The sequence below is a fragment of the Crocodylus siamensis genome, chromosome 3 (genome assembly GCF_052110815.1).
Source record: "Crocodylus siamensis isolate JL-2025a chromosome 3, ASM5211081v1, whole genome shotgun sequence".
Taxonomy (NCBI): Eukaryota; Metazoa; Chordata; order Crocodylia; family Crocodylidae; genus Crocodylus; species Crocodylus siamensis.
This window is the reverse complement of record NC_143397.1, coordinates 3,481,625-3,500,959: the sequence shown is the minus strand read 5'-3', so window position 1 is coordinate 3,500,959 and position 19,335 is coordinate 3,481,625. Positions and strand designations below refer to the sequence as shown.

The following is a 19,335-nucleotide window of genomic DNA, read 5'->3' as shown; positions in this document are numbered from 1 at the left end:
TCGCGCCTCAGCGCGGTCTCTGAGGGGCGAGCCCGCGACGCGGGGAGCGGCCGCCCCTTTCCCGCGGGTCGCCGGCCTGGCTCCTGCGACTGCGGCAGGCCTCGCCGCCTCGCTTGGCGCGGCTCCGGCCCCGGCCCACCCGCGTCCGGCTCTCCGCGGGGTCAGAGCCGGCTCGGGCACCCTTTGCTGGAGGCCGAAACCTCGTCTTCTGGCGCCCGAGCCGAGGGCCGGCAGTCCCAGGGCCGCCGGGGCGGTGGCGGGTGGCTGAGGGCCGCGCCGAGGGGAGGGCTGGCTCGGCCGGCCGGGGCCCGTGCCCTTTGCACGAGCGGGGGGAGGAAGGTGCAGAGAGATGCAGGTAGCGCCGAAGGCGGAGGGTAGCGGCCCCCAAACTTGGGGCGCTGCTGCGACCGAGCTGTTCCCCGAAATTTTCAGTGGACGACGGGGTTGACCAGATCCTGTGCCCTGGTGCTTTCGGGCGGATGGGTGTTGAGCTTGGGGGGGCTGGGGAAGGTAAAGCCCAGAGCTGCCCGCCCAGGGAGAAAAACCAAACTGGACTTAAAAAGAGGTGGGCTGGGAAGCAAAAGGCCAGAGGGGCAGGAGCCGCAGCCTCCAGACAGCCCTGACGCCGGTGGGATCCTTAATCCAGTTGGTGGGGACAGTCCCTCGGGTCCCGGTGGCCCAGGGCGTTTGGAGCTTGTGCTGAGCGGGGATGTTACAGGCAAGCTTCGAATCTGCCCCGCTGCCCAGCGCCGCGAGCGGCGGTGCCACGAGAGCCCGTGGGCTGCAGCTTGTCCTGCTCCCGTTCTCCTGGCGCCGGGGGCAGTTCTCCGCGGCCCCGGCCGTGCCGAGTGGCGAAATGAAGCTCGGCCAGGTAAGGCCTGCGTGCACTGTTTTGGGTAACCCCAAAGCAGCGGGCATCTTGCACTGAACGTGGGCTTACGGCGCTCCAGACCCCCCGGAGCAAGGCAGGATGCCCTGGAGCGTGCGGTTCGCGCTCCCAGCGTTGCGGGAGCTTCTCCGGGTCTGTTTGTGGGGCCCCGATCCTGGGAAGCTGCACGCATACGTGTGCGTGCCCTCAGCACCCACCCTGTCGTCAGGGACACGCCTGCTACGTCCAGCTCGGGGCGTGCTGGGCTCTAAGAGGCCAAGACGGGGTCCGGGGGAGCTGGACCCTGCAGGAGCCTGATGGAGAAACCTCAAGTGGCATTTTCTGATTCCCAGGGGCAAGATCTTTGGTGCTGCTCAGCGCCAGGCTGTTCAGACCGATCACGAGTTCAACGGGGCTGGGCTTTGTTTGGTTTGGAAATGTTTCCGGACTCCACGCCAGATTCGCCAGATCAGTTCTGAAGGCTCCCAACTGAGCAAAGCACAATCGTGCAAATCCCGCATGTGGCGCTACAGCTGGCAAGTATCCTCCCCGCTTTGGTGGGCATCCTTTGTGCAGGCCCACGCCTGGAGGCTCAGGGTTCGGATGCCCCCAGGTCTCACTTGCCCCCCGCAATGCAGGAGCGTGCTAGGGAGGAGCCCCCCATTTCCAGACCGCCGGCGTGTAGCCGAGATCCTCCCGTTGGAGGGCGATTACGGGACTCGTGGGGCACGCAATGCCATTCAGATCTCAATCGGAGCCAGCGGGGCTGATTTCCGTCCCCCGGCCTGGTTCGTTGCAGGCGTGCTGTTGGAGACGCGGCTCTGACGGGGGGACTGCAGAGCTGGGAAGCTGGGATAATGCTCTCTTGAAGCATCATGGTATGGAGGACTGGCCTCTCCCCGGGGTCCCCCTGCCTCTCGTAAAATGTTCTGGGCCCGTAGCACTTAAATGGCCGGTGTCAGTGCAGGCGACCTCGTTGCTGAGCTCCGCTAGCTGCGTCCCTCGTCCTCACCTGCCCCCGCGGCCCCAGGAGAGGGGCTGGCACGTGCACTTGTAGTTGCCAGAGAACAGCCTGTTCACTGCTCTCCCGCCCCCGCGCCAAGGCACTGGCTGCATTCGGCAGGCGTCACAGGCTCCTATAAATCACAGCGTTGCTTTTTCGAGGGGGAGTGGGCAGGCAGCTGGCAGCTGAAGGAGAGGGGGCCAGTGGTGGCAGTGCCGACTTGAGACCCACGCTTGATGAATGCGATGGCTGGGGAGTTCCCGCTCCTCAGGCGAGCAGAATTAATCTCTAAAGGCCACTAAGAGGCGGCTGCTTTCCCTGTCTGCACACGGAGGAACCCAGGCAAGGCCTAAGACCTTCGTGGCCAGCACGGCAGGTGCCCGTGGGCCTGGCTGCATCGCCGGCAGTGCACATCAGCAGTCCTGTCAAACTGGGGCCCTTCTTGCTGGCTCAGGCCCCCAGACCAGTGGAGAAGCCATAGCCCATGCAGCCCCCAGGTGGGTTCACGGGTGGTGCGTTGTGCTTTTCCTGCTGTTGGCACCCAGGCCCGGTAGACAGAAGCCAGCTCAGGTGGGCTGCCACACATACAACGTTGGCACTCTGTTTTGCTGCGTAGGTGTCCCCGGAGATTAGCAGGCAGCCGTCGACATGGATTGCAAGCACCTTTGTTTCTCGCGTTTCTTTAAAGTCGTGCAAAATATACGGCAATGAGGTACCCAGCCTGGAGGGGAATAGCGCACCTGAACTGTCCATGGAAACCCGTGGCAGGGGCAGGAACAGGGCATTTAGCAGGGGCAACCGCCAGAAGCTGTGACTCCTGGTCTTTCTGCAGGGCCACCGTTGTCTTGCTGCTGGACACAGCCACAGGAGAGGTTGCGCTATCACGGTCTGATGCTGCCAAGATCCTCCTTTGCCTCTCTCAGTGCGAGTGAAAGGGCCCGAGCCAGAAACACGGGGAGAGCCAAGGGGTGCGGATGGACCGAAGCACTTCAAATGCCTTCAAAGCACTTTGGAGTTAGCACTGCAAATGCACGTGCAGTTTGACACGCTGTAAAAGGTGCAGTCGGGCACGTGGCATGTCCAGGACTGGGGCCACAGGGTGGCTGGGCTCCATTTCCCTGCAGCCCCGGTGGTGGCAGCTTCTTTTGGCTCCTGGAAGGCGAAGCATGCAGCCCCGGCCCACCCCACCTCCGGGGCTGAGGTCCCTGCAGCACCTGCTCCAGCCCCGCCTGCCCAGCCACGATGAGCGGTGGCGGTGGCCAGGCAGAGGTGCTGTGCTGGGCATTGGAAAAAAAGTGGGACCTGGCTTACTCCTGTCCTTGGGCTCGGACCAATTGCCAGGTTTGGAAATAATGGGATATGGGTTAATAATGAAGCAAGTGTCTGCTGTTGCAGGCCACTCAAAGCATGGGAGGCTCAGAGGGAAGCAAAGCTAGTGGGACTTTGCAAGAGCGAGGCAGCGCTAAGCCTGGCCCGGGACAGGCAGCACCTGACAGCCTGGGAAGGACTCGGATTCAAACTCGTCTTCTTGATTCAACGCTTCTGAAATCCTTGACTGGCAACCGGGGAGATGGAGGGGTGGTGGAAGAACGTCACCTTTGGGTCTACGGGGAGGGATAGCTATCGAGAGGCTTTTCGATAAAAGTCACAAAGTTGTTGGCATGTGCAGTTCTCAGCCCAAATTAAGAGTTCCCTGGAGCCGGAGGACGGACTCCCATTGACGTCGGCGTGCGTTCGGCCAGGCCCTGGATGAGCCAGGCGTGCAGCCATGCGGCCTCCCTGGCCTTCTCCCCAGCACAGCTGCTGAAGCCAGGCTTGCTTCGCAGCTGCCCCGGTGCACTCCTAATACCTGCTGCCTCCTGTGCCCATCCTGTTCCCGCCACGTGCCCCCCTGTGCTCGCATTGCCTTTAGCAATGTTTTGGGGGTGGCGAGGACTTGTTCTGTTTAAAACAACCCAACCTATTCTCCCTTGAGCCTGGGGCTTAGCAGGGCTTTTGGTGCTACGGCTCGTTCTCATGTTCCTCCTCCTCCTCCAGTCCGTCTCAGCTGCTTGGTTCCTAGATAGAGGCCAGCTCTTACTGGCACAGCTTGGCAAACCCGAATGAGTCGGAGGTGCCGAATGTGTTTGTCGCTTATCACTTCTATTTCCAGCTGTGCTAATGGGCTGCGTCTAATGGTGCCCCTTCGCCTGCTCTCTTGCCGGCAGACGGTGCTAGGCTGGCAGCCCCAGAGCTTGCGGCAGGTTTGCTACGGTCGAAGCAGGGCCGGGTCCGTGGTGAAGAGCAGCTGTTAGAGGTGTCCACTTTGTAAGATCCAAGGCAGCCCAGTGCAGTCTGTCAACAGAGAGGCAAAGGCCTGGATCCATCCACCTTCTGCAGCCCCCATAGTCTGAACAGACTCTCGTCTCTACTGGGGAGTAAACCCCCGTCACACGTACAAGCGCCCTATTATGGGGCTGGTTTACCCCACATCACTGAGCCTAGCTCGCTCCATTTTACACAGGTAGAGCTGGGCCGAGACCCCGAGAGGTATTTAGTGCCCGACTCCAGGCCACCGGGGCATGCGCCGGGCACTCGGGAAGTGTGTGATGGAGGAAGGAATCGCCTCTGCGTCTCCCGGGTCCCTGCCGAGCACACCGGGGACGCCGGGCCGTCCTTCGCCAGGGCAGTCGGTTGTTGCCTCCTCCGTCCATGACGTGGCTTTGCTGTTGTCTGTTGCCGGTCGCCGCTTGCAGAACTGGAAGTTCGAGAACCTCTGGGCGTCTTTGTGTCGGCCCTGCTGGCAACTGACTTCTTATAACCCCACCTGTGCCTCAGTTTCCCCATTGTCATTGGAGAGCCTCAGGTCTGCTCGGGAACATGTGTCGCCCAGTGGCAACACTGCCCTTTCAGACACCAGCCCGGCAATGCTCGGTTTGGGCCCCTTTCCCTGGCTGCACCGTGGGGGACGGGCGAGATTCCCAGTGAGGGCCCGCGTCCTTTCCGGCACGCTCACACCCGCGCGGAGGGACGTCCCTCCGGACAGCACCGAGCAGGCTTGTGTTGAGTGCAAGCCCAGCCTTGACCTTGATGCAGCCTCCCACATCTCGGAGAAGCCAGACAGAAAACCCTCCTAGTTTCCCTAGGTCCAGTTTGTTGGGAAGGGGGAAGAGAGCCAGGCGCGCATCCCTGCCTAGCTAATCCCCTCGCACCCAGCGCCGGGCACGAGTTCTCCGCACCAGCAGAAGCGCCTGGCGGGTCACGTGTGCCCCTCGCGTGTCCCTCCAGCGCTTCCAGGGTCCTGTAAGGGAAAGCTAAGGGACACATGGGATTGTCCCCCAGCCTGCTCCTGCAGCACCGGGGTTTGCAGGTCTACTGCTGCTGCCTGCAGCCTCTGAGTGCCTCTGGGGCTTGGTGATAGCCACGATGTCCTGGCAAGGTGCTTGTGAGCATAGATAACGATAGTGAAACGGGTGGCAGTGACTAGTTAGCGACACGTCCCATTCACCTTCTGGAATGAGCTTGTTCGCTTTCTGGAAAAAAGGCAGCTGCCAATTCGGGGTCTCAAAAGGGGGTTGCTGGAGCCCTCGGTCTCCCCTGAGACCCTAATCCCTTTTCTTGCACCAACTGCACCGAGTTAGTAAAGTCACCATCCGTGCAAAGACATTGGAGCGGCAAAGAGGGGCTGCCCAGCCCAGTGGTGGGCGAGGGGGAAGGTCTTTGGCTGAGCAAGACCTGTTCAGTAACTAGCCAGGCCTGGGGGCAGTGTGTCGACCACTCCCAAACCCCTTGGGGACCGGCTCGGAGGGCTCTGTGCAGGCCCCGCTGCTCCCCAAATGCTGTGGCTGGAGCTGGCGCCTTCCCCAGACTCTGTCCCGGGGGCTGGCTTTGCCCTTAGGCTGTCTCGTAGCGAGAGGCAGGTCTTGCAGAGCTGCTTGCGCTGCCCCCCTCACTGGGGTGGGCAAAGGGGCACTCACAGACGGCCCGAGGAAAGCGCCGGTTGCCATAGCCGGTTTTAATGGAAGCCTGTCTCTGCCCTTTACCAATACGATGGAGCGGGACAGACTTCGGACACAAATTCGGGATGAATGACGTAGCTGCCCCGCTGGGCTCCTGTCGTCTTGAAGTGGCTCGTGTCCCACCTGGGAGAGGAGACAGCAGAGGCGTATGAGCCTGCGGGCGCTCCCTTGTCAACCCCCGGGACGCGGAGCCTGGACTTGCTCTTTGCTGAGCGACGGCAGGAAGGTGCTTCCACCTGCTTGCTGCCAAATACCGACTGCTGGGTTTGGGAAAGGGCGGCCGGGCCAGGGGGCCGACTTGAGAGGAGCAGAGGGATGTTCAGGGCCAAGGGCAAGGACGTGGCACATCTTTTGCTAGCAGGGTCTTGCCTGTGCTCAGCTCGGAGCAGGCCCCAGAGCGCACCGGAGCGGACCGGTATTTTCCACACGTGCCTGCAGCTACAGCAATGCCCCTCCGGTGCTAGTATCGCCGACCCCAGGGCTACCGGGCAGGTTTCGTGAATCCCCAGCTCCTGGAGTCACGGGATTGGGTCAGAATCTCAGCTCGTTTGCTTCCGGGTTTTTTAAAAAGCGGCTCTCTCGCCTTCCTAGCTCAGGAAAAAAAGGCTCTGAAACCAGAATGCAAATCAAGACAACCCCAGGTTCATCATCTAGCATGGGAGTGGTGTGTGTGTTGTGTCTTTGCTTCAGCCTCATCAGACGATCTCGTGATCTCACTGGTTCCTTGGTCCCTAGGCCTGGACCTGAGCCCGGAAGAGCAAAGTCCTGGCTGTGGCTAATCTCGTCAAACAGGCCTCCCAAGGCCCGTCCCAGGGCAGAGCTGCCAACTGGGTGGAAGGACCTTAAAAGTAAATTTGCAGAGATTTAAGAGGTACGGCTGGCGGGCTGGGGAGGGACGAGGCAGATTAGCAACCTGCAGGGACCAGCACGGCATGCAGACGTCAGTCTCTATGGGGCCGCCGTGCTCTGCTCTCTCTGCTTGCTTGCTTGCTCATGCTGTTCCCCTGACGTGTCTGCTCCCTGCCACGGTGGGACACGGGCCTATTTGCTCTATGGTGGTGGTGGACCTAGGACCTGTGAGCCCCTCTCAGTACCTGGAGGGCAGCCGCTAAAGGTCTGACGATGAAACCCATGGGACAAATGATGAGAGAAGAGGAAGGGGAGCACAGGTCGCAGGTTAGCAGCTGGGCGCTCCCGCCAGCAAACGTATCAGAGGGGCTTGCCCGGTAAAAAGGGGCTTCGTGTCCCTGGGAGCCTCGCCGGGCTACCATCATACATGCCACTGGAGCTTACTGAAATCCCGACTTGACGGCAGTGGCCCGTCATAGGGAAAAGCGCAGGGCTGTTCTGCACGGGGAAATACGTGACCTTGTGGCACCCCTGTGCCCCCCACTCCCAGCGGACCCGGGGGTAAGGCTCTTACTTAAGGTTCGTATACGGGGATGATGGCGGCGGGTTGTGCAAAGGTGCATAGCACGTCGTTTCTTGGCGGCTGTCGCAGTATGGGATACTCCTGAAACACAGAGGCGAGCCCGTGTTAGCCCAGGTGGTGACGTGGGGGCAGCGCGGGGGCAGGTATGTGCTGGGCGTGTGCTGGAGCCCTGCAGCGGCCCGGTGCGCAGGCCTGGCTGCGCCTGAGCTCTCTCTTTGGACAAGCGCAATGTCCGAGGCGGCTTTCCAACTCGGTGCAATGGGGCTCAGTCTCACCTGGGTGCATGGCCACTGTCTGCCCCCGTCTCTAGCGCGTTGCTTTTCCCCAGGCCCCTGGATCAACCCCCCGTTAGTAACTGCCCCTCCTCGCCCTGCCCTCCAGTCTGTGGGTCAGCCTGGCGTGGGGCTTTTGGGGTCCCCTCTTTTGGCACCCTCTGTCCCGCTGTGAATGTGGGCTGTGCTTGGGTGCCGGCCGGGGCAGAAGGGAGGTTTCCCAGCCTCGTCCTGGCCAGGATTGCTCCTGTCTCCTGGGTGCAAGTTCAGCGTTGCCTTCGGTCGTGACTCTTGCAGCCGGTGGCTGCAATGAATTGCGTCAGTTCTCTGCCCACCCGCCCATGGGGGGCTCTAGGAGGCAATGGGGGCACCCCTCTGCCAGCCCCCCCACTTCTCCCAGCCTCTCCTGGCCCTTTCCCAGCTATGGGGGATGCTGTTTGGATCCCAGGCAATGGGGTGGAGGGTGTTTCCCACCCGCCACCGAGGCATCAAGGAGGGTGGCAGGCGGGTTCCCCACAGCCCGGGGGCTGCCAGAGGGGATCCCCAGGGGCTTCTCAGCTAGGGCACTGGAGACGCAGCTGACCCGGTGGCCTGGCTAAGCGGCTTGGACAACTGAGCTGGTGCAGCATTTGCCCTACGCCCGGTCGGCATCGCTACTCCGGCCCCCGCTGCAGGAACCGATGGGCCGGCGCCTCCCCCAGATGTCTTGGCTTCCAGAGCCCCGGGGGGAAAGCCCTGAGCAGGGCTGCCACCGCCCTCCCAGCAGAGCCCCTTCTCCGTGCATCCCTGTTCCCTTCCCCGGGCCGAGAGGGGAAGCTGCGGGTCCCCTGCGCAGCCTCCGAACCTTACAATCTTCTCCACGAGCTGGCTGAGCCGCCTCTCGTCGGGGGCTCCGTCCACGTAGTAATCCATCCCGCGCAGGCAGTAGTGGCGGCCCGTGCACGGGCTGTAGTAGCCCTGGAAGGGCCGCCTCCCGGGCACCGCGTGCTGGTGCTGGAGGGCTGGCAGCCGCTTCCGCGACAAGCTGTTCAGCATGTTGACCACGACTTCCCGCTCTGCAACGAGACCGGTTTCGTGGCAGCCTGCAGCCCCGACACGTGGGCACGTGTCATCCTTGGCCCACCCACACCCCGCTACCAAGCCCACAGCAACTGGGGCAAACGATGCCCGCCAGTTAGTCCCAGTGAGGTGTGCGTGCGCTAGTCGTGTCACAGGCTAGGACACCGGGACCCCTCCAATGCAGCTAGGGTTTAGGCCAAGCCAGGGCAATTACCATAATTGTTGAGCTGGTCGGGCTTCGGAGGGTACCTTTCCCGGAGAAGGGTCTCCATTTCGGTTTCCTGGGAGGAAAGATTTCAGAGCCTTTGCTTGCGTCCAGTTAACAGGCAAAGCCCTCGGGTCGTCTGCAGGGGCAGGGCCCTTTGCTCGGGGAGGTGAGGGGCTGTCTTGCCTCCTCGACCGCTCTGTGGCAACTCCCAGTCCAAGGGCTAACTGGTGATGTGGGAAAACGTGGTCTTCCTTTTGAAGGGCATCGTTGCTCTTAGACCTAGATCCTCACAAGCACCAAGGCCTCTAGCTCCATCAGCGGGCATTACCTTTTTCCTCCATCTGGGATACTGGGGTAATTGTACTTGCTGCCCTACTGCCTTGAGATGCTTCGGTGGAAGTGAGAAGCAGTATTAGATTAAATTGAGGCGTGGGGAATGAGATGTCACAGTTATGGTTTGGGGAGTGGGCTTAGCTGGGTGATTCGCATTGGGACTGTTAGAAGAGCCCCCGGGCTGACACCCCCATAGCCGTGCAAGGAGACCCCTCTCCATGGCGGGGTAGCTCGGTGGTTTCCTAGAGAGGGCGAGGGGGTTACCTTGGGCAGCCGGGGCAGGTAGGTGGTGTATCTGTTCCAGCTGGCACTGTTGTAGGGTCCTGTCCGCCATGTCGCGAACCGGTCGCCTTTCACAAAAATCGGGTTGTAAGTTTCTGAAAGACAAGCGGGCAGACACACGCACGTCTTCTGTCGGGGAAGGAGCAGAGCAGCAGTTGCAGCTCCACGGTGCTCTGAGGTCCTAGGATCCAGCCTCTGGTCTAACCCACGTGAGACCTGGTAACCCCGGTATCGAGCCCCATAGCTTATGCCAGCCCGGCACACCTTGGCTGGAAATGTGCCCCCGGCCTTGAAGTCATCAAGCGATGGGACCCCCCACTCTGCTCTTGGTCGCCCTCCGTGGTCAGTCTGTCGCCCCTTACTGGAATGGGCCTGGCTGCGGGGTCTTGCTCTGCTTTTTGCCACCAGGCAAAGGAGCATTTCTGTTCCCAGTCATTTCTGCTCATGAGATACAGTATAACCCAGGTCATTCCTAAGTGAGAGGTTTGCAACCTGCTGGGTTCATGGCAGGTGGCTGAATTAGGGTGAAGTTACATGTTGCCCGTGGACCCCACTACGGGCACTTAACGTGAGCGACTGCATATTAGATTTTCATAGATTTCATAGACTTTAGGGCTGGAAGGGACCTTGGGAGATCATCGAGTCCAGCCCCCTGCCCAAAGGGCAGGAAGTCAGCTGGGGTCGTAGGATCCCAGCAAGATAAGCATCCAATTTACTCTTGAAGGTGTTCAATGTAGGTGCTTGAACCACCTCCGCTGGCAGACTGGTCCAGACCTCGGGGGCTCGGACAGTAAAGAAATTCTTCCTTATGTCCAGCCTGAAATGGTCTTGCAGGAGTTTGTGACCGTTATTAAAGCTCATTAACTCATGCTAAAGGCCCTCTGAGAGTCCCAAAGTGATGCCACATCACGTGAGGGTTAACTCTGGGCTGTGCTACCCCAGCTCATATTAGGCTCACTTCAGTCTGCTCCCTGGAGATAAATCCAGCAATTTGCAGTCCTCCAGCATCCCAGGATGCATCGCTCCCAGCCAGATCCCTGCTCACCAGCCTTCTAGTGGCAAATTGGAGTGGTGCAGCAAGAAATGGCATTAACCCTTAACGTGCCACAGATTTAGCATGGGCTAAGTGCAACGTGGCGCTTCCCCCTCAGAGACGAGCTCCTCAGCTGTTTGCTCTGGATTTTACTTCCCAGGAGCTCATTGGTGGTCCCTTGCAGCTTGTTGGAGAAACACCCTCTGGTGCCACCAACATCTGGAGCCCGTCTGTGGCCCTGCCCAGCTGTTTGCTGCCACTCTGTATACGCTGGCTGGTTCGCAAGCCCTCGCTTTCGCAGGGCAGCCAGGAGCTGGACCCTGTGAAGCAGCCAGATTCGCCTGTGCTCTGCAATCAAATCTCTTCTTGATCTTGTCTAAAGCTAAAGAGGCCGAGCTCTTGCTGTTTTCTCCAGCCCTGCAATCATGTCGGTGGCTTTTGGCTGCATCCTTCCTAGGTCCGTTAAAAACACGGGGCACAGACCTGGATGCAGTATTGGCCCTTCAGTGCTGCATGCCGGGGGGATATTGCCTCTTTCCCCCTCCTCGCCCTGCCCCTGTCTATAGAGCCACGGCTCACATTAGCCCTGTCTACGATCGCAGCCTGGGTAAAACCTGGACAACCGAGCCTGGCCGGATGCTTGGGACGTGGGAAGTGCCTTCTGCCCGCTGCATTGCCTCTGCGGTGTCTGCTTCCCATCCAAAGCTGGGCTATGGTGGGTGGTGGCTGCCCTGTCCCTCATCAGAGCTGGCAGGAGTATGTCAGCGCAGGGTTCAGAAATGCAGTCGAACAGTGTGTGACTTCTTACCCGAAGCAGGAGGAGATGCTTTGGTATCTCTGGCATGGCTATGGCACCTTTTCTAAGGGGAGGCACAGACTCCTTTGCATGCATCCCCTTGGCACGGGAGGAGGGAAGCGGGAGGCACAGGTCCCGACCCACAGCTCATAGGGACCGTGTTGCCTGCGAGACCCTCCAGCATTGCTCGCAGCCGGGGGAACCAAAGGGCTATGAGCAGGACTGGTGGGACAGCAGAGCCCCATGTCTGTACCCCGTTCCTTGCTCAGTGGCTGAAGAAGCGTGGGGTGCACGGAGCCGGAGCAGGACTTCCGAACCTCGCAGCCGGAGCTTCGGTCCCAAAGGTTGGACCCACATTGGGGCACCCGCGTCCCACTGAGCGCACAGCGGTTCGGACCCCCTTTTGCACCTGGGCCCAAAGTCTGCATGCAGCCACCTGGCTTTACCAGGAGCTGTGGGGGTCGCTTGGGCCCTCATGTGGGGCGCCTGTTTTGGAGGCTTAGCTGGGCTGTAACAGCCACCATCCCATCACCTTCCAGCACCGGAGCCCTGACCGCCTCGGCGTGCCCGCAAGGGAAGGGCACCAAGGAGAAGCAGTGAGCGGGGGGTGCGAGGAAGCCAGGTCGTGGGTGCCATCGAGGAAAGAAAGCAAGCTTTCTTCCCCACTTGGAGGAGGGAGATGAACCTTGCAAAGAAGGGGAGAAGCTCAGTGACGGGAGGGAGGAAGAGGGACCCTCTGTATCCCCACGGCCAAGTGACAGGAGGGATCTTGTCGCGGCGCCTGCAGCTCCCAGCCGAACGGGGCGGACGTGGCCTCTCCAGCAGTTCGAGAGTGCGGCGGACCTTCCTCTCCCCTCCCTGCCCAGACCGGGGTGCGGGCTCTCACCCGGGCATCAAGCGTCCCTGGCGCTTGGATGGGAGACGCCAGCGGAGTCCCAGGCACCGCGGGTACAAGCCGAAGCATCATGGCCAAGCACTACGTTGGAGAAACCGAAATGGGTGGCGGGGACTCGGTTCGGTCCCGCTGGGGGGCTTCAGCCGTCTCTGCCTCTGGGCCTGGGCGCTGGGATATAAGGGAGGCGTTGGGAGCTGGCAGTGGGGCATGGGCAAGGGGTACCTTCGGGCCTGGTTATCCAGTACTTGTCCGGCCGATAAGCGGTGGGGTCTATGGAGCTCTTGTAGGAATACTCCTGCACTGCCTGCTTGATCATCCTCTCCAGGTGAGCTTGGTTCACCGGATTTTCCACTCGGGGCATCGTTAATCCCTGCAGACAACAGGCACCGGGGACAGAGATGAGTTAGGGACGCTTGCACCTGCGTACACCGGCTCCTTTAGGCAGGCTCCCCCAGAAGCATCTCTCGGCGCTTCCCCACCCTGTGCGTGTAGGTCCTGCCCTGTCCCGCACCTCTTCCCTGGGGCTGCATCGCTCCAACCCACCAAAAAGACGCACCCGCGTGCCTGCTGCCCTGCACCCACCCTCAGGGAGCGCCTGCGAGCTGTCTGGGACAGGGCGATGTGCTGGCTCCTGCTGGAGACTGGCTCTGGTCTGTAATGGGGCAGGGTCCAGCCCCTCTATCCGCTGTGTTTGCTAAATAGCCACATGCCCGGTCTCTCCCCCTTCGCCGGAGCAACCGCGTTGGCTCTTGAACGTCTCCGGGCAATGTCTCAACCCCTGCTTGACGGGCTCCGAGCAGTTGAGGGGTCCCCCCCGGGATTGCTGCGTGCCGCTAGTGATCCCAGGCCCTGCCCCGAGGCCGTGCGGCCGGACCCCACCTGGAGCTCTCCAGCTGGCTTGGCAGGGCTCGCGGCCCAGGGGCAGCTCAGAAACGCAGCAGCAGGCGCTCCTGGCAGCTGGGAGCGGGTAGCCCAGGGTGACACGCAAGCTTCCCCCTTCCTCCTCCCCAGCTCAACAAGGGAGCAGCGCACAACGAAGAGCAACAGCCTGGCTCAAAGCAGGCTGGTGGGATACACGCAGGCAGGGGGAGAGGAGCAGCTGGCACAGCAAACGTGAAGCCTGGAGCCCCTTCTGCAGCCTCTCCATCCATGGCAGGTGGGCCAGGGAGCTCAAACACTCCTCAGCCCAGGAGATACCTGCAGGAAGAAAGCACGGCTTGGTAACCTCAGCGGGGAGAGCAGCTCTGTGGCGCCCGTCATGCCCTCCCCTGGACTCCTTTTTAACACGGAGATGGAAATGGCTGTCATTTCCCTGCAAGACCCCTGAGGACGTGGCTCGCTGCACAGCGAGAGCGCAGGGGATGGGATATGCAGCCTGGCTGGAGGAGGAGAACAAGCATGGCAGGGAACGAGGATTAATTAAGCACCCAGCTTAATGAATTCGTGGTTGCAAAGCGGGTGGGGAAGCTGGAAGGATTATTAGCGCTGACATTAGATCTGGGAGCCGTCGGGGGCTGTGAGGTCCGTCCGCAGGGTCCCGAGCAAGACGGAGCTGCCTGGCCGGGTGCTCACCCAGGCCTGTCCAAAGTGCATCGGGCAGTCAGGAGGTTGCACTGCCGGGCTCTCAGAGGGAAAGGTGTATTTTGAGAGCATCCTTCCCCAGTGGAAGGGGATCTGTCGGCCAGCGCCACGGCTCCCCACGCCCTGCCTCTGCTGCAGCCACCGGTGCGTGGGTCAGCGGCACCCTGCAAATCTGGCTCTGATGCCAGGGCGCTTCCAGGAGTTTCACCACCTGAGACTTGGGCTCTGTGCTTGCACTGAGCTACTGGACTCATGATGCCCGTTCCCCCTTCCCCCACTGGTCTCGCTGGTCCTCTCCTCTTGAGGCCTGTTGCTGTTTCCTTGTCGGCCCATCCACGTCACTTCAAAGGGGGGCGGTGACAAAGAAACTTCCCCTCGGGCAAGCAACAAGACCTGCAACCCCAGGCCCCGAGCAGTGCTCGCTTCCCTCTGTCGCTCCACCAGAAGCTCTTCCACTTTAACCCCCCCAATCCTCACGCGTTGCTGAGTGCAGGGATGCGAACCGGGCTCGCTGGAGCGTGCCCGGTCGCTCTGGCTCAGCGAACATTTAATTATTCCCTGCAGACCAGAAAGGCCTCGTTGCATTGCCCGACATCCTGCTCTCGGGCCCCTCTCCCGGGGGAACCTTGTTCAAAGCCGTGGTGTGAATCGGGCAGGGGCGACTTGACCCTGGATTATCCGCCGTGTTGTGTTTGTTGAGCACGACAGCAGCCCAACGCCTCCTCTCCCTCCCTGGCTGGGTGACTCTTGCTTGCATGCCCTGGAGTCCCCGAATCCCGGTCTCTCCCAGCATGACCTCCGGCGTTGGCTCCCCAGGCAGCGTAGAGCCCTTTCCAGCAGCCCCTGTGCCAGCCCCCGCTCCCAGCGCCCAGCCGCCCTCCGCGTGCGCCAGCGAAGCTCCGGCAGGCACGGACCCGAGAGCAGCACCCTGCGACGGGCGAGATTTACCTCTGTGATAAACTTGTTTTTCTGCCACGTCTTCGACAGAGGCTCCTTATAGTTGTGCATCATGGACCGGGGCTGCCGGTAGGATTCGGTGTAGGTGCTTATGGGCGTCTTGGTTTTGGGAGCAAAGAGGAACATCTTGTGCTCGGGCCGTGGACGGGGACCACGCCTGCCGTCCCAGCGCGGGCAAGGCCGAGCCAGGGGCCGCGTGACCGGAGCGAAGCGCCGAGTCGCGGCGCGGGGGGAGACGAGGGAAGAGGCCGCCCACGCTTCCGGAGCCAGCGCCGACTGCGTCCCGAGTTCGCCAGCTTCCCCGTGCTCGCATCACTGTGATGTCACAGTCGGCCAGGTCGGCCCTCGTGTCGGTAAAATGTAAAGGTGGGCACCTTGGTCAGCCGAGGTGTGACGTCTCCCATGGTTGCTCCGTGATACCATTGGGTATCGGTGCCCAGTCACCCCCATGACGACCAGCTCGGTGGATGAACTGGGATTCGGGCGACGGGTGGCTCCACGTAGCGTTCCCACCGTTCGGTTCTCCTGAAGGCCCCGTCAACACGGCACGAGCAGGGGTCGGGACATGCTATTCTTGCAGCTGGGCGTTTGAAAGGAGGTCGGCAGTGGGTGGGGGTGCAGGCGGGCGAGATGCCCTGGGCAGCACGACTGTGGCTGGACAGAGGGCGAACGGCTGGGAGCGCAGCAGAGGGTCATCAGCAATGGGGACTTTTCCGCTTGCAGCATGCCCTCAGGTGCCTTTGCTCTCTGGGTGGCAGCTCTCCTCTCCTGGCTTCATGGCTCCGACTGCTCATTAACAGTAATTAGTTTATTGGCGATAAGAAGGAGGTTAGGCAATTAATAATTAGCCGCTCTTGGCAGTGTGTACAGCCTCTCTCCCCCTCCGCCTGCGGCCAGTATGAGTTGTGACGAGGTCGGTGCAGTGCCGGCTACAACCTGAGCTGCTCAGCTGTGTGTCCTGTGCCCCACATTGCTAGGCACGGAGGAAGAGTCTCCTTAAGCTCGCGTGGTGGAGGGCACGCGGCTTGGAGCGGGTGGCTCTGCGTTCTGCCCTCCCTGTTGCGGTGAATTTCCAAGGAGCCGTGTTATGCAGCCACGATCCCCTGACCCTGCCAAAGCCGGATGTGTGCAGGACCCACGTGCACGGCTGGGCCGGATCCGGGAACGTGCACAAAATCCAGGTGCAGAAGAGCCTGCGAGGCCCGTTTATCCGAGGCGGTCTGTCCCAGTCGGCCGGGCACCGCCTCAGCACGGTGCCTATGGACATGCCCTGCGGCTTTGTAGCTTTCTGGAGCAGACTTGGGATTGCACCAAGCCACGTGCAGACCTTCGTGTTGAGCTCATCGTGCACTCCAGTAGCCCCGGTAGGATTCTCACAGTGTTAACTTGAAGGTAGGCCGCTGCGTCCGGGCCCGAGGAGCTTCTTGGAAGAGTAGCCAGCCTCAGGACAGCTAGTCCCGATCAAGTGTGTACCGCTTGCCTGACGAGAACGGCAGGTTATTGCACGGGGTGCTGCGAGATGGGAGATAAGAGCTTGGCTCCTCCGGCATCCTCTGCCGAGGTCCCCATCGGCAGACACAGCGCGGCTCCGGCGGCTTATAAAAATCAGAAAGTACGGCTGGAAAGGACCTGCAGAGGCCTGAGGCAGGATCAGGGATCGGTCCAAAACCCCCTGCACGAAAGCATCATCTAAACTCTTCACCCTGGCACAGAAGAAGGCAACACACCTGAACCTGCCACGGGGAAAGCGCGGGGACCGCAGCAGCCGATGTCCGGCTTCAAACTCATCTCCGGGCTGGCCACCTGCCAGCGACTGCTGCGATTTCGAAGACGCAGCCCTGCTCCACGGACAGACTCCGTATTTCTGCTTGGCTCATGGGAGTCGATCTCGGGATCTCCGTGTCGCTCACTGCTGGCTAGCGGTGCCCATCCCTGGCGATTCGGGTGCACTTTGTCTCTGCGCCACCGAAGGCCTGATTTTGCATGAGAACGGGGGCTGCCGAAAGAGACCCTCAGACCCCCGCATCCACTCGAGGGGGTCAGCAAATGGTTGCAGGAGGGGAAAGGCGCCAGGCTTTCCTTTAACAGCACAAAGGCCTCCCGCCTCTGTGGCCCGCGCGCAATCGGCCTGGGCCGAAGGCACGATGACGGGTCTGCTTCAGAGACACGGGGCTGGAAGAGACCTCCCGGGGCCGCATCCAGCGGTGACCCCCCGGCCAGCCCAGCCCAAGCACACATGGTCGTCGGGACTCTCGGCCGAACGACCCCTCCCGTCTCATCGGCGCGTGCGGAGCGGCGTGCGTCCAGTCGCACGACCATCAGGGCCGTGATTCAGGCGGGCGACTTCCAGCGCTCACGTGGCCGATGGCCGAGGCAGGGACCGGACAGGAGCCGTTGGTCAGGCAGAGAAAGCAGCCGCCTTTCCCTGCGTTTGAACGCTGCAGAGCCGGGCCCAGCGCGTGGGAGAGCCGTGCGGAGACGGGGTACGCGGGGAGACCCTCCAGGAGCCGGCGGACTGTCCTGCCAGTGTGGAGCAGGACCTCAGGGTCTGGGTCGTGGGGCCGTCGGGAGCCGGCAGTGCCGCGCCCCAGGCCAAGCCCCCGGTGCCCAGCCCTGGCCCCTCTGCCACGGCTCGTCTCCAGCTCAGCTCCGGCCCCGGTGAAGCTGTCTGCCGCCTCCGCCGTCCTCTGGCCAGGAGATGGAGCCAGGCCCTCGAGGGATGGCGCCGAGGCGGGTGCCGCACGCAGCCCTGGGCCCCGCCGCGTGGCCAGCCCGGAGGACACCGCTGCTCCAGTGTGGCCGGAGCTGCCTGGGCCACGGGGGTTGCCCCGGCCCACGCCCACGAGACCCGCGCGGCAGGGAGCGAACAACCCCAGGCGCAGTGCCGGTGTGCACCCAGCCCGCCTGCGCGCGAGTCGCTTCCCTGCCACGTGCCTCGGTTTCCCCAGCTGCAAAATGGCGACGCCAATACCGGCGACCTCAGCAGCGTGCTGTGAGAGCTGCTGGTATACAGTGCTGTATAAAAGCCAGGGCGAGGGCCGCTCCCCCCCGGCGCTGTAGCCACCGGTGCCCAGCGGCAGGAGAGCGCCTCGCTGCCTAGCTGCAGGTTTGGGGCGCGTAAAGCGGCGCTGAGACAGGCTCTGCTGCCCAAGCAAGGCAGCAAGTGGCAAGGTCTGGCCTCGTTTTGCTCGGGGTGCCACGCTGGAGTCCCACGCGTGCAGCTCGTGGCCCGCGGGGACAGCCGAGCCCAGCGGGTCCCCACCCTTCGTGCCTCGAGGTGCCCCCGGCCCGGCTCCAGACCCCCTCAGAAAATGCCAGCTCGCAGCGTGCACTGGAAATACCAGAGCCGTTCTCGTGCCACCAACACTGCCGCCAGCCCGCGACGGTGCGGGACAGCGGGCATCCTTGAAAGGGCCTCGAGGCACCCCGGGGTGCTGGGGCCCCCTGCGAGAGGGTCACCAGAGGCCCGTGCCTGTGTGAGCACAAGCTTTACCTCGGTCACAAACTTGTTCTCTTTCACCAGCGTCATCGGAGGCTCCTGGAAGGTTTTCCTCATGGTGTTGGGTGGCCGGTAGGAGTCCGTGTAGGTGCTGATGGGGGTCTTGGTTTTACGGGCAAAGAGGAACATCCTGACGCTGCTCCCGGGACGCTCTTCACGGGTCTCGGGGACGCCCGGCGGGGTCGGCTTCGGCAGCTAAGGGGCCTCGTGCCGCAGTCAAAGGCGTTGGACTTGCCACCCGCTGCAACCCGCTGTGCCCGGTGGGGAAGGCAGAGGAGCTCTTCATGCTGGTACGGCAAGCGCCCGTGTGGTCCCTGAGCCTCTCCCGGGCACCTGCCCTGCTCGCATCACCTGTGATGTCACAGTGGCTTAAATCACCTCCGGCCTCTGTCCCTCGGCCCACGGGCGAGGCCCCGAGCTGCTCGTCCCGGGGCCTGCCGGGAAACCCTCCTTGGGAAGCGAGGCACAGTGGGCACCGGCCCGCGGCTCCCCGGGAGGCCCAGGGAAGTCCGAGAAGCTCCTGCCTCCAAGGCCCTAAAGGAGAGAGTCCAGCGAAGCTGCAGCCCCGGCTACACGTTCTGTATATCCGACAATTCAACCGGTGTATCGTGCAAGATGCGTATTGAATAGTGTAAAGTAACGATTGCACCATAAAATCACAGTTTCATAGTTTCTAGGGTCGGAAGGGACCTGAGCAGATCGAGTCCGACCCCCTGCCATGGCAGGAAAGAGTACCGGGGTCAAACGACCCCAGCAAGGTGTTCATCCAGTCTCCTCTTAAAGCCCCCCGGGTAGGAGCCAGCAACACTTCTCTTGGAAGTTGGTTCCAGACCCTAGCCGCCCTGACCGGGAAGTCGCGCCTCCTGATGTCTAGCCTAAACCTGCCCTCTGCCAGCTTGTGACCGCTATTCCTGGTCACTCCTGGCGGTGCTCGGGGGGAACAGGGACTCCCCCAGTGCCTGCTGGTCCCCCCTGACTAGTCTGTAACAGGCCACTAGATCCCCTCAGCCTTCTCTTGTGGAGGCCGAACAGGTTCAGGTCCCGTCGCCTCTCCCCGTAGGGCCTGCCCTGCTGTCCCCTGACCATGCGAGTGGCCTCCTCTGCACCCTCTCCATGCTG

General features: G+C 62.0%; 1 protein-coding gene and 1 long non-coding RNA gene across 2 annotated transcripts; one reads left to right on the top strand and one right to left on the bottom strand.

Moving 5' to 3' along the window:
- The first annotated feature begins 41 nt into the window (after positions 1-41).
- LOC149867924 (uncharacterized) lies at positions 42-3,474 on the top strand. The gene is made up of 3 exons (XR_016440934.1): positions 42-2,368; positions 2,488-2,583; positions 2,704-3,474. It is a non-coding gene; the product is annotated as an uncharacterized LOC149867924 (long non-coding RNA).
- A 2,384-nt stretch (positions 3,475-5,858) lies between these two features.
- Positions 5,859-18,799, bottom strand: SPMIP6 (sperm microtubule inner protein 6). Its single transcript, XM_090037152.1, has 7 exons — positions 18,211-18,799; positions 12,402-12,549; positions 9,438-9,550; positions 8,847-8,913; positions 8,423-8,628; positions 7,293-7,382; positions 5,859-5,992 (listed from the first exon to the last, which is right to left on the bottom strand). Exons 1-6 carry the CDS (start codon positions 18,343-18,345, stop codon positions 7,293-7,295), a joined length of 759 nt encoding a protein of 252 aa, XP_089893278.1. The 5' UTR covers positions 18,346-18,799; the 3' UTR covers positions 5,859-5,992.
- Positions 18,800-19,335: the final 536 nt, after the last annotated feature.

What these genes read in the sequence shown, in the direction of transcription:
- SPMIP6 (XM_090037152.1), bottom strand. Translation starts at nt 18,345, where the DNA reads ATGTTCCTCTTTGCCCGTAAAACCAAGACCCCCATCAGCACCTACACG. An exon ending in CGACCAGCTCAACAATTATG is followed by an intron (nt 8,629 to 8,846) that starts GTAATTGCCCTG and finishes GTCTCGTTGCAG; the next exon opens with AGCGGGAAGTCGTGGTCAAC. An exon ending in GCCAGCTCGTGGAGAAGATT is followed by an intron (nt 7,383 to 8,422) that starts GTAAGGTTCGGA and finishes TCTGTGTTTCAG; the next exon opens with GAGTATCCCATACTGCGACA.